This window comes from Oxyura jamaicensis, chromosome 9 (genome assembly GCF_011077185.1).
Source record: "Oxyura jamaicensis isolate SHBP4307 breed ruddy duck chromosome 9, BPBGC_Ojam_1.0, whole genome shotgun sequence".
Classification (NCBI taxonomy): Eukaryota; Metazoa; Chordata; class Aves; order Anseriformes; family Anatidae; genus Oxyura; species Oxyura jamaicensis.
In genome coordinates, this window is record NC_048901.1 from 8,827,761 (window position 1) to 8,842,074 (window position 14,314).

Genomic DNA, 14,314 nt, shown 5'->3' on the forward strand with positions numbered 1-14,314 from the left:
ATACCAGCCTGGGAGAAAGGCCCTTCTTACTCCACCGTGTCCTTACCAGGGCTGGGGGTACAGCTCAGTTACTATTGGCTTCTCAGAGCTGGTGTGACCTGTTAGATGCAGCTCCGCATATACCTGAGATTAGGAGAAGCACTCGAGTAGTTTCTGGAGCATCCTCACGCAGAATGGCACTCATGTAGTGGCTTTTTGTTTAAACACTCTTGAACATACAGCCAGACTCTGAAGGGGTATAGCCTCCCCACAGCTCTGCTTCCTTTACAAGAAGGGGTAGCCGGGTTGAAACAGACCCCATTTTACCTGCTGAAACTCACTCCTTTGTGTATAGAAACCCTTGTGCTGGATTGCATCTAGCTGAGGGAGTCTGTGAGAGTTCATTTCTGAGGCTGGAAGAAAAGCACACGGGTTCATCTGGAGCATGAGGGCATTCTCCTCTGCTCCGGCTCCTGAAGCAGTCTCAGGGTTGCTGCTGGCCACCAGCTCGCGGTGTGCCGGCAGCAGCATGTCCCGGGCACTGCTGGGCCTGGAGCCGGCCCGTGGTCAAATCAGACCCTCGAGGAGTCCCTGGGTGCAGGGCTTGGTTGTTATCTTTCAAAACATTCTAGCTTTTAGTACAGCTGCGTCCCAAGAGCGGAGACCATCAGGCAAAACAAACACAACCAGGCAAAACAAACCCAGTTACCAAAGCAAGCGTTGACTTGCTGTATAGACATTCCCCTCGTTTACTGGAAAAGAGAAACGTTTAAGTATGTGTTTATATAGTCTGTGTACTGGAGGATTGGCTTTGCTATTAGGTTTCTTGGCTTTTGCTGTTTTGTGTGGCAACCTTTAGTTAAACGTGGGGAACAGAAGAGACTTGTTTATTTGTTTCTTCATTTGTTTTGGGTAGTCCTTCATTTTCTATGACTTTAAAGGGCTGAAGAGTTTATTGTATGTGAAATGCAGGAAGAGTCTTAAATGAACACCAGATGAGAGGAAATAGACTGAGGAAAATGAGGGCTATTTGCTACCAAATGAAGTAATCATTGTACATATATTAAATTCCTATCTCGAACTGAGAGTGTGTTTTGTTATGCCAGAAATGTGACTGTAGAATAAAAATGGAAGTATGTGGAGCCCTTCCGAGTTTGGGCTTTAACAGCAGTAAGCAGAGGCCCGGGGCGCTGGTAGGAAGCAGGTGTTGGGCAGCTTTTGCTGAATGGGGTGCTTCAGTGCTCCTCAGCGCCGTGGTCCCACACCACGGGAAGGCCACCTCGTGGATCTGTGCAGAAGGGTAAAACAGATTTCTGTGCATCTGTTACCTGTAGGAAGCATTTAGCATGACTTTATAATTCAAATCTAAATTCCTTGAACACTTTCATCTGCCACATTCTCCGCTCACCCGTTGGTTGAGGTACCTGAATCACCATAACTCACTGTTTACCTGTAAGTTCTGGTTGAAACTGCTCCTTTAGGAGGCAGTGTCCATTTTCTGGGATATAACAGTTGCCTACTAACCCCCTCAAGGTAAGAGTTTAAGTGATTGCAGGATGGGAGCCAACTGCCCCGCTCCTTCCCTCCCACGTCCCTGCTCGTGTTGGAGGAGGGAGGCCGATGTACTGGTTGTTCTGGTGATTACCTGTGCACAGAGAGAGGGCTGGAGAAGGACCCGCACAAATGATTTGAGGAGTGCATAATGCATGGGCTTGGCTTACAAAGATGCCTTCAATCAGCCACAAATTTGACATTACTACTTTTTTCTAAATAAAACAGAATGTTTTTCAGTCCTGCAAGCTGGCCGGCACCCTGTTCAGTTCACTTAATTCAGCAAGGACACAGAAAGATATTTTTTTAGCAGTGGAAAAATTGTAGCCTGAGGGCATGGTGCTTTGACAGATTGGGGTTGTGTGGTTGAAGCTGACCTATGCAGCTCCTTTCCACTTCCCCCCCCCAACAGGGAGGATGAAGCATGGATGATTGGAAGTGGCTATCATTATTTCGCTCTTTATCTGATGGAAGGCTACCACAGTACTCAGGAAGGCCTTGTTATTGATTTTGTTTTTCCTTTGAGGGACACTTGAAAGCTCAGTGAAGAACCTTTAGAAATAAAAAATAAGGTATTTTGGCTGTGTGGGAGGGAAGCATTTAATCACAGCAAAGAACAGGGGATTGCACAGTCAAATAAGCGATTCTTAGTAGATCTCAGAGACCAGTAGTGGGAAGGAAGAAGGGTGTATCGCATAGAAGTGTAAGAAAGAATAGATGGAAATGAACTGAAGAAAGACAGTAGTATCTATTAAGAATCCATCGCTTTATGAGTATTATGCTGACTGGTTATTAGCAAAAGAGAAGTGTTGGTTTTTTTCATTTTGTTTTGTTTTTACAGGAAGGAGGGCTTCATTTCCCCCTCATTAGCTGAGGAAGCTGCTGACAGGAATTAGGGCAGAATATAGGGGCTTCAGCCACTCCCTCATCTCTGCACGGTATTTGTAACACAGGTGTGCTCAGTGACTGCATTTGCAACATGGACCTGCAAAGCACTGTGCTGACAAAACTGAGGCTGCTTTGTGCTGCAATGTGAGAAGGGAATGAGAGGTCTAGGGTGGGAAATCTGTAGGACAGCACTGTGTCATGAAAATAGCCTTCAGTTAACTATTGTCATCTGACCTCAATCTGTGCTGAAGCAGGGGGCTTTGCATAATCACTGAAGGAGATTGTTCCTGCTCCAAAGGATGCTATGTTTCAAATTGGCAAAATAGACAAAGGAAACATTGTCAGCCTTTGACACATGGGAAATGGAGGCACAGTGAAAGAGATTTGTCAGAGGCATACACAGTAACTTTGACAGAAGGGATCCTTAAACTCAAGTTTCCTGAGTTCATTTGTGTACTACAACTGCAAGGTTGCTTCTCCCCTGCAATACTGCATTGTTTTCTCCCTTAAACTTCAGTTCTAAGACGGGGTTGCTTACCAAAAACATGATTACATTTTGCTCTGTTTAATAAATATTTTAGTGATTCTTTCTTCAGACAAAGCTGTGCAGCTTGCATACACATCAGAGTTGCAATGCTAAAATTGCAAATGCCTCAAGAAGCTTCAGGTGGATTCTCTCAGTGGGACACCTAGGGAGGATAATGCAACGAAAGGCAGAGATGTGACTTTAGCTTCTGCTTTTCCTTGTTCTTCTGGGGTTCACAACCCCATGTATATGTAGAAGAGGAGCCCACAAAAGCAGTGATGCTGTTCTGCCCAGCTTCTCTTAGGGAGAAAAAGAAAGGAAATATCTAATTCACTAGAATGTCCATTTTCCTTCTCAAGCTTGTTAACTGAAGGAAGGCCCACGAGACTTGGCATTGCATGACCAAACTGGGGTTGATTGTTTTTTTTTTTATGAGGCAGTATTGAGTGGAACCATCTTGACTAGGAGAAGACCATGCTTCTGAAATAAGTCTTCAGGAATACTTGGGTTAAGTGGGTGTCTGGGGCACCATGCTGAAAGGAGGGGCACTCACAGCTCCATGTAGTTTATGGGTTTATTTTATCTCTGATGACAAAAGAGAACTTGCTAGTCACGTGGTTCCTCATAAATATCAAACCACTGCTGACAAGCAGCACTGCCTGTGTTCTCAACCATGCTGGCTCTAAGTTCTCTTGACTTTCTGGCTCACAATGTTAATAACGATGCTGCTAATGGATGCACTCTAGAGAGATGTGTGACTTTTCTCTGAACTGCAATGCAATTCCCAAGTTACAGTTTGAGAATGGAAACCTAAGTATCGTAAGGAGTTTATTGGGTGAATACTTCTGTGGTCATTCACCTAATACTGGAGTGGCTTATCTCTCTGGTTCCCGAGGCTCCAGTCTTCCTAAAGATGTGCTGTTACTTCCCCAAGAGCTGAGTGAACCTTTGCCTCTGAAACCAATGCCCTTCTAGAAAGCTGAATGCAGGTTTAGGAGCACAACTTTCTGTATGTCAGTGGTGCTCAACTTAGGCAGTTTAAACTATTCTTTTGCACTGTGGTCTCTGTTTTGTTATTTTTTTTTCTAAATACTTTTATTTTATAACCTTTTGGGATGACTTCCCCAAGTAACTCAAGGTGCCTGGTTGTGCTGCATATATTCCAGATACATCTTCTTTCTGTGTTGGAAGGCCAGCTCCCTTCTTCAAGCACTTTTCTGTGTGACAGCTCTGGGAAGGAGCTGTGTTTTCTGTGTTTTCTGTTCACTAAGATGAATATTGGAGAGTGATTACTCATGGGAAAATATTTACCAGTGCATCACCTCAACTAAAATAATAGCTCTTATAGTGTAGGTATGAAGAAAGAAATACTGGCTTCTTCACCTTTTTACAGTTCATGTCCTGTTGAAGTTGTTTCTCTTTCAATGGATCCTAAAAGTTTGTATGATGTTTGTTAATCTGATTTACTAACCGACTCTTAAAGGGGGTCAACAAAATGCAGATACTAATTCTTTTTTTCCTCTATCCATAGTTCTATAGACTGCACGTTTGAACAGGAATCAGTTCCTCCTGTGCCTTTGGATGTGTCACAAATGAGTCCCTGATCTTAGGTGAAACTTCTAGTTGCTTGTGTAAGCAGCATAGTAAAAATTGGCTTAGACCTGCTTCAGGAAAAAATGCAACCTTTGGATTACATTGGTGTAAATGAAAAGTCCAGTGCAGTTTGCAAGTCAAAAAAATGCTGGTAGTGTTTAGCATCAATGTCTGTCACTTGAACATCTGGCATTCATCATTGCTTCCCTTTTCCTTCCACTGTCACATTTTATTCCCATCTGTTAGAGGTTTCTTAGTACTCTCTATATAATTCATAGCTGCATCTCAGTCTGGGTAGTTGAACCCTTACAGGCTGCAGTGTAAATGCAGGAAAATTAGAAAACTTAAGGGAAGCGTTTCTCTTATGTACTCTGCTCCCCTTCTTTCTCCCCTCTCCCTGTAGCCAGACAGGGTACTAGACAGTATTACTAGACAGTGTGATACCCCTGCTATGAAGAGAGACGGAAAACTTTCCAAAAATAGCAAATGTTTTTAGCAGTCCTAGTTATGAAGGCAGAAAAGAGGAGAGAAGCTGGAGCCTGTGCTGACATCCATCACCATTGTAGAAAAGACCAAAACATCCTGCTTTGGAACAAGCCTTCAGTAAATCAATAATAACTTGGGAAAGCAAGCATTCCTTAAAATCAGACTTCCCGGGCAATGTCATTGATGTATTTTCTTTAAATCAAATTATTCTTTTTGCAGTAATTTAGATTACTTCTGGGAAGAAAAATATTGAAGGTGTTAGGAAAACGTGGGTGCATTAATATTAGCCAGAGCAGACGTTTGTTAATTTTTAAAATTAAATAAAAATTTAGTTTAAAATCACATAAATTTTTTAACTGCACAGTTAAAAAACCGCAGTATCCTCATAATGGCCATCACATTCAGTTCTCTCAAGCCTTCCTGGCAGGGCAGAGAGCCATATCAGCATTCCAAAGACACATTTCTGATGGGGAAACGATTCTGCTGCTACCCCCTATATAAAGTATTTCCAGTAGCCTATAGATGTGTGTGTTACCCTGCCAAAGCTAGATGCTCCTGTCTGTGCAGTGTCACACAGCCCCATGCACTGGGAGCACATGTGGATTTAATTCCTTGCCAACTTCAGCAACTAGAGAAGGTATTTCCTTGTTCTAGAAACACTTGGAGACACTATGGTCCCAAGACATTTAAGGAAAAAAATATATATCCCATTTCCCTCTGTCTGGAGAGTGCCATTGCAAACTGCCATCATTATCAATCCCATAACTTAATCCAGGCTCAATGTGAGCCAAAGCCAGGTGGTCTCCTTGTAGGCAGCAGCTGTCATGTTTTCAGTTCAAGGGACTGCTCCAATTGTTGTGGACTTCATTACACACAGAACTGCACAAGTGCCCAGTTTTCCTCCTGACTGTCTTCCTTTTACACCATTTTTAGTCACATGTCTGAAAAGCTTCTCTAAATTTGAATGGATAACAGCTTAGCTGAAACAATAAACTGTTTGTACTGTCTCTGGGTGTCATCTCATACCTTCTTTTTCTACAAAGCATATTGCGTTCCTGATTTACCTTTATTTTTCACTTATGTTCCTGTGGTGTTGTCCTGCTACTCAGTGCAGACTCCCAGATTTCAGCTTGGCAGCCAGATCAGTCAAGCAGTAGGTGTCCTGCTCAGCAGCTACATGAAGTGAAAACGATAGCCCAACTCATAAACAGAGCAGTTATGGGCATGTCCTGCAGAGCAGCTCTTGGCTCATTCAGAGGGTATGTGCTAGTGTGAAAGGCCAGGCAGTTTCTAAAGTTGCAGCTGCTCTCTGAAGTTTTTATATGAGTTGAATCCTGATGATTTGTTGCGACTTTGCAATCCATTGCTAGAAAGGGATGCACTGGAGAAAGAGATACTGATTGGCAAGACTAAAATGGTGGGCAGTGAGGATGAGAAACGTGGATCTGATGTTGCACACAGTACTTAGCATGAGAGATTGCAAGACGTTTTCAAGAAGTAGTCCAGGAGTACAGTGGAATGGGTGCTCTGATGTTGATTTACTCTTTTCTTTTCTATGTTTACTCTGGATCTCATTTTTCCAAGCATCTTTCTAGTTACTAGCAGAGCATTAATTTTATTTTCTCTTCTTCTTGTAGAAAATTTTACTACATCACACTGCTGAGAGACCCTGTATCTCGTTACCTCAGCGAATGGCGTCATGTCCAACGAGGAGCTACCTGGAAGACCTCCTTGCACATGTGTGATGGCAGGACGCCAACTCCTGAAGAGCTGCCATCGTGCTATGAAGGCACAGACTGGTCAGGCTGCACACTGCAGGAGTTCATGGATTGCCCGTATAATTTGGCCAACAACCGCCAGGTGAGGATGTTGGCTGACTTGAGCTTAGTGGGCTGCTACAACATGTCTTTCATCCCAGAGAACAAGCGAGCACAGATCCTGCTGGACAGCGCAAAAAAGAACCTCAAAGACATGGCCTTCTTTGGCTTGACAGAGTTCCAGAGAAAGACTCAGTACCTGTTTGAGAGAACTTTTAATCTGAAATTCATCCGGCCCTTTATGCAGTACAACAGCACCAGGGCAGGAGGGGTGGAGGTGGATAATGACACCATCCGGAGGATTGAGGAGCTCAATGACCTGGACATGCAGCTCTATGACTATGCAAAGGACCTCTTCCAGCAGCGCTACCAGTACAAACGGCAGCTAGAGAGGATGGAGCAGAGAATAAAGAATCGGGAAGAGAGGCTTCTTCACCGGTCCAATGAAGCACTTCCCAAGGAAGAGACCGAAGAGCAAGGACGCTTGCCCACTGAGGACTACATGAGCCATATTATAGAAAAGTGGTAGCCTAGGAAGACTTTTATATTAATGATACTCTAGGGTTTCCATATAAAAGATCATGGAAGTAAAATAACAAAACAACAGAAAAATATTTTATTTAAAAGCAACTCTGTAAAACAGAAGATAGATTGCTTCCTTAAACATAGGGTCTTTTTACTGTTTCTTACAAGACCAGTGAGATTCTTAAAAAAAATAAATAAACACATAAAAATAAAAAAAAAAAGGGTCAACATTATAATACAGAGGTGAAAAATGCACAAATGCGGTTACCCACTCTTTAGGCCAAATACAAAAGAATGTTTCTTATCCTCACAATTCAAACACAAATGTCAGATGTAGGATTTTTTAAATCTGTCTCCTGAGCGTAATGATATAAAGATACACAATTAAAAAGCAAAGAAATTGAGGTGTTATTTTGTGGGTGTTTTTGGAGGTGGGATGGGAATTGCATTGTTTGTAAGTAAAAGATAACAATGTTGAGGATGTTGAGGAAAATGTTGAGGAAAAGATAACAAAGTTGAGGATGTGTTGTACTGTCAGGCTGTGATCTAAGCACAAGGGCAGTCGCTTACTTTCAGCTGGCAGCCACTGCCAGAAAGTAGAGCACCGTAAGAATAAAAGAAGAAAAACCTCAGAGGATAAGAAACATTAAATCAAATTGACTGTGGCCTAGGATACATACTTAGCACAGTGGTTTTGATACATTGCACTGGTATCACATATACATACGCAACTTCATAAAAATAATAGGGAGTTCTTGCACAGAGCTCCCAGATTTGTTTCACAGGCAGGTCCCAAACCAATTTCAAAGCCAACCAAATTCCACATAGGCTCAAACATGCAGCCCCATGCCATAACGTCACCCTACACAACTGCCACTCATGCCTTCATCAGCATAATGTGCTAACAACAAATGAAAACCTTATCCTGCATGCTGAGAAAGGGAGAACAAGTGAAATAGCAATACTCCCTCATAAGTCTGCAGGACAAGTCTCCAGGAAGGTCTTCAGGAAGACCCTGCAAATAATCAGTCATTAATGGCAACATGATGAGGGGGTGATCTGGTTTTGTTCATTGCTATGTGAAATGCTGAACTGCAACAAGCATGCAGATGTACCCATACCTGTACTGTTATTTTTGACTTGGTTGTGTCAAGAGATAATGGCCATAAGCCTGCTTTCAGTGAAGTCACTAGAACGGATTTAAGTGGGAACAGGATGGGGCTCTCTTCCAGAGCTGTAAAAATTTCTGACTATGGGTCTGAATTAATTATGAGACAGTGCACATTGTCTTTTGGCAGAGTGCCTGCTCTGCAGCTCTAGCTTTAAATGAACAAGCTGTGTTCAAAAAACTGGAAACAGGAATCATGGATAATGTTTTTTTAGTCTCAGACCACTTTCAAAGCAGAGCTCTTTCTCTTCTAATGCTGTTTTTTAGGGACCCATGTAAGTTTAATCCTCCAGTATGGTGACAGTCTAACCAAGTTCTGCTTACTGACTTTTGAGTCAGAGAACAACAATGACTTCTCTAATTCCTCTTCCCACTCGACAAATTAAAGTATGGCTTATTTTCTTGCTGTTGCAAGCATTTCTTTGTTTGGCTGGAAGCATGGAAATGAAGCAGTTTTTGCCTGCTTCATGTCTCACCCCATTATTACTCAGCCTGTTAGTCCTGAACCAGCTATTGTCTGGGGTAAAATATGAATCAAATGGAATATGATTTGATTTTCAAAGGCCATGGTAACTGCGGATCAATTATGGCATTGAAATTCCAGAAGGAGAGGCAGAGAGATGATACATTTGGCTTTAGTGTGTCATTTTTTGGCGTCTCTCTAAAAATCACACAATCACACAAATCCACTGCAGTCCTGCTTGTTTTGTATTTTAATTCTGCTGCCTCTGTACCCTGCTTCCAACAGTTTCAAATTCATGCCGAAGTTTGCAAAGGAGGTAGCCACCTTAAGCACAGGAGCTGCCTTGTTTCTTCTGTGTACACCCTGAGGTATACACCTTGCTTCTGGAGATGTTCTTCTCCAGAAGAGTGAAGCTGACTAAAAACTTAGGAACAGAAGTTACAAACAGCACATTGGGTTCAAATAATCCTGTCACATACTTGATCCACAGTCCAATGAAGTTGAAGAATCCTGCTGATTTCAGATGAATGTTGGTCAGGTCTGCATCCTGGTGCTGCAAAGTGCTTAAGCACACAGTCATCTTTAAGCACAGTGAGATGTTCTTACCCGTGCACTCGCCTGTTACCAATGTTTGCTGGTGGTTGTCACTGTCTTTAAGGTTTTATTACAAAATGGCCCCTGCTTCCAGAGATGCGTATGCTTGGCCATAAGCATTTGTTCCTAGCTGAGATGTGGGAAGCAATATGAAGCAATTTTCAGTTGTTGGCTTGGGGGCAGAAGGTATTACAAATCCATTTGCTCATCTCTGACTTTCAAGACTGGGAGGAGCTATGTTTGGTAGTTCCCAGCGCTTTTATGTATTGCTGTAACTAAAGAAAACATTTATATTTTAAAAATGCAATTTTACAGGCTGTTTACCCACAAAACCCAATACGCTAGATATAAAAAGCAACTGTTTCATGTGCACAGTTTCCAGCTTTACCCGAAGGCTCCTCACTGTGCACTCCGTGTCACAGATCCATAATGCACAAATGGTTCCTGCAGCGAAGCCATGCTGACAGCGCCCGTCGGTGCGGCTCCAGAAGAGGGCACGCTGTGGACACTCAGGCAGTACTGCATATGCCAGTACTGACTTTGAGAACAAGTCTGTATTGAAGGCCAAATTCTGCTCTCATCTGCCAAAAGGTGCGAGTAAATGGGAATGTGTATGATCAGGACCAGTACCATAACTGGGCCCATTTTGCCTGAGTTGTTTCTGTGTCACGGGCTCTGAGTAACCAGCTGGATTTTAATGGATCTGTCTGCAGGGTTCTCTAAACCAGAGGCAGCCTCTGACCCAGAAGCATGTCAGTAGAAGACCTTGTTCTGTTTTCTTTGTAATATATTACAGTAACAAGCAAAAGAAATGAAACTACAAAGTCTTGTTAACAGTTTCACTTCAACCCACAAAAGGAGGTCTGACCTCAGCTTAGCACTGAGGCAGGAATTTGTAGATTCAAATCCTGTTCCTGGCAAATACCTCAGTTTCTCCATCTGTACATTGGGAAAGCAAATGCCCTCTCTGTGAAGAGGTACTCTGAAGTATGAGAAGGATAGGACACTTTGAAACAGATTTTAAGTATGAATATCAGAAATGAAGAGAATGACCCAAAAGCCATCCCACACCCTGACTGCTGTGCTGCTCTGTTTAAGGCTGTATGCCACATTTTGATTTATTTTCAGTGCAGTGTGCCAGAGCATAGGTTGCAGGGCATACCTGGCATGATTTTCTTCCTCTAGTGGGTTTAAGGGAACTTTTTAAACATAATGTGAATGTAGCTTTTTTTTTTTTTTTTTTTTTTTTGTGATTTTTATGTACTACAGTTTGAAGTGGTACAATTTATTTTATTTTTAGGACAGATTATTTGATGCTACAACAACATGCAAATTGTATGTGTAGTTTTAAAATGAACAGAGAACAATGGCTTTAAGGCACTCTGGCAGAAGTAGTGGCCAGACAGTGGTACATCCTTGTTCAGTATGTGCCCCTTTCTCCCAAAATGTTTTTCCTGTGACTTCCAGACATACCAACACTTTCTTCCCCACATAAGGTGTTTCTCCATGGGACCAGTCAATGCATCGTGATCCAGGTCAGGAGAGGCAAGTGATGGGTACAGTGAAGGCAGGTGCAAGGTTGTGACTGGTCTCTCACTGGAGCTTGAATCATAAAATCATTAAGGTTGGAAAAGACCTCCAAGATCATCTCGTCCAACCACAAATGGTTCCCCTTGAATTCAGATTTTACATGGTCCTGGGACACTCGGTTGCATGTCTAGCCCCACAGTGTTTCTGTTGTGTTCCAGGGACACCCCATGAAGAACCCTTACAAGAGCTGGGACTGTGCAAGGGACTTCTAGGAGTTTATACAACCAGCAATACTAGTGTGAGTGAGCATTTTGGATAAGCAGCTACCTGGTACCAGGCCAAAGATGATGGGTCTTAGCCTCTGCTGCCTTCCGCTGTGCAGACCCTTGCACATGTGCAAAAGAAGGTGATGCTGTAAGAGGGGATTTGCCAGCAGTCTCCCTTCCTGCTTTGGGAAGGTGGAAAGGACAACATATGCTGCAATGCTAAGAAGGAAGAGGTCTTTTAGACACCTAAACAATGAACTTCACTGCTTGGTAGGTGTTGTTGCAGAAGAAAGCATTTTATTGCTTGTTTGTCTCATTCCAGCTAGTTGTATTGAAGGAGTTTGCCTCCTACTCAAAAGTTTCCCAGTCAGATGTCACCTTGTACCCTACCCAGGTCACAAATACAGGACTGACTGTAAGGTTGTAGACTCAGGCTGTCGTTGGGTTCAAAGACATTGAGAAAAAAAAAAAAAAAACTCTCAACAAAGGATCTGTGTGTATTTCTGGCTTGTCTGAGTTTCACCCTTCATGGCCAGCATTTTGGAGTAAATGGAGAGCATTTAAGGTTGATGTTTTTGCACCTGATAGTCCTGTACTTGCCTACAAAAAAACAGGTGGAAATGGAAGCAGCAGAAGGAAGAGCCCAACAAGGTTTTTCCTCCTCTCTCCTATTGCTGTCCAGTAGGAGCAGAAAGGGTAGTGAGCATATGAGCGAGGCAGAAGGACCACCTCGGTGGCAGTGTGGACACACATCAGTTAGGATGTGGATGTGTCACTGAGCTCATCAGACCACTTCACAGAGACCACTGAACAGCTACAGGAAGTAATGACTGGCAGTAAAAGAACAGGGCCTGATGTAGATACGTATTCTGGGGCTGGAAGCTTCTCTAGCTTCTTATTCATGTTTTGAGATACTCAGACCCCCTCCTATCCTACAGAATTTTCTGAATTATTACAAAACTGGGTAGTGCTACAGCAATTGGCAACATACACTATGCTAAATGTTGTATTTCCAAGGCTATAGCTTGGAATGCAACTCAATGTATTTGCTGGATTCAAATCACAGGGCTCATGTGTTACCTTTTTGTTCTTGTTTTTGCTAATATTAGCAGCTCATATTCCAGTGGCAGAAGTGACTGTAGGATTCAGTGCCTGATCAGCAATAGAGCCAGGTCATTTAGCAGCAGTTCCAGGTAAACCAGCAGGCAGGCAGTAGAGCTTGTGTCTGCACACACAGTCTGAGCTATCTGTGGCTGTTTGTTTTGTTCCATCTACAGTTCTTGCCAAGATTAATGCAGTCTTGATAAGCACGTGGATATTAAAGCCTGTATTGTCCCAGCTGCAGGTGATGGTATTCTTTGTAATTTTTCATGCAAGCTGAAGGAAAACCACGATTTGCAAATTAGTCTGTTTTATCCCTCAAAGCCCCACAGTTCCCCCTGACTGTTTTTCCACAGTTGTCTATTCTGCAGACTGGATTGAGAGAGTTGTACAATAATGAATAATTTTATATTCAAATGATTTACTGAGCATGATTTGTTTTGTACATATTGAAATATGATGTAACTTATTTTTATTGCCCCTTTCCATCTTTTTTTTTTTTTTTTTTTTTTTTTTTTTAATAAGGAAAAGACAAAAATCCCCACTGTCTCTCAACGTGAAGTTTCTCTGTGTTTGTTTGTAGTCTGCCAGGAAAACATGCAACAGCCATAGGATTTTTCACCAGTCCCTCCTGCTGATTTTATTTTTCATTCTCATGTTTTTGTCTAAGGCTTTCCTTATATTGCCTCTTCTTTCCTCTGTGCTGTACAGTCTGCACAAGAAAAGGAAAGGGCAATGTAGGCAGAACTTTCTTTTCTTCCTTTCCCCCATTCTTGTATGCTTTACCTACCAGGGAACTCCATTTTTATCTGCTGGGAGTTATGTGGCTGAGGGTAAAAATACAGTAAGATGTTTCCCCCACCCACCTTCCATCCTCCATATTGTAGATCAAACAGATTCAGCTTCTCCAAAAGTGATTGTGGCTGGAGTCATTCCGTTAGGCTGAATGTGTATGGTTTGCATTTTTCTTTTCCACAACAGGAACTTAACAAAAAATAAAAGACAACTGTTCAATTTGAGCCAAGTAACACTTAAAGCTTTATATATTTATTTATAGCATCTTACAAAAAAAAAAAAAAAAAAAAAAAAAAAAAAAATCATTAAAATTTTTTTTTCTTTTCCACAAGAAAAAAAAAAAAAAAAATTAAAAAAAAAATAATCTAATTGCTTTTGTCTAGATCAAGAATGAATGTTAGCAGATGAAATAAACCCTAAAACTGAGCATCTGTTGTGTGTGTCGTCATTGCATTGGCCTTTGGATGCTGTTTCAGTGCAGTATGTCTTGCCTTCCTGTATTACAGAGATGCAGCTGCCAGTGGAGTTTATGGTGAATATCTGCTTTCTACTAAAACAATAGGCTCTTAACACAGAAATATTCTAGCAGGAACTGTGGAGTATGTTTATTGCTATTGTTACACGTGAGCCAACATTACAAAAATGCATTAAAACTAAAACCTGTATTTTCTTCTTCTTTAAATTAATTACCTTTAATACTGTCCGGTTCTCTTAGTTTTCTTTTCAACAGTTATGCCAGTTTACAGATTTGCAGGCAATAAGTGGTGGTTGTTACACCAAATATGACAGAGTAATTAACAGAAGTTTTTTTGTTTCATGTTTAGAAGTACTTTCACCAAATGCAATTTATAGAAACATTCTCAGAATGTTTCAGTTACAGAACTGGAATAAATCGTGGTAGGGAGACCTGCACCTATGTTTGAGATAAAGAAAATAGTATAGTAAGTTAGGGGATAGGAAAATGGAGAATTACTAATACTTTACTGCTTCCTAAATGAGACTACCTAGACTTTATTTATGCAAGAGTAGCAA

At 41.8% G+C, this 14,314-nt stretch overlaps 1 protein-coding gene across 1 annotated transcript in view; it reads left to right on the forward strand.

Moving 5' to 3' along the window:
* The window catches only part of HS6ST1 (heparan sulfate 6-O-sulfotransferase 1), a 185,847-nt gene extending 172,138 nt beyond the window's left edge, over positions 1–13,709 (forward strand). Inside the window, exon 2 of the mRNA XM_035334330.1 lies at positions 6,661–13,709. Within this exon, the coding sequence (XP_035190221.1) occupies positions 6,661–7,369 (709 nt within the window). The 3' untranslated portion in view covers positions 7,370–13,709. The remainder of the gene's footprint in view (positions 1–6,660) is intronic.
* Positions 13,710–14,314: the final 605 nt, after the last annotated feature.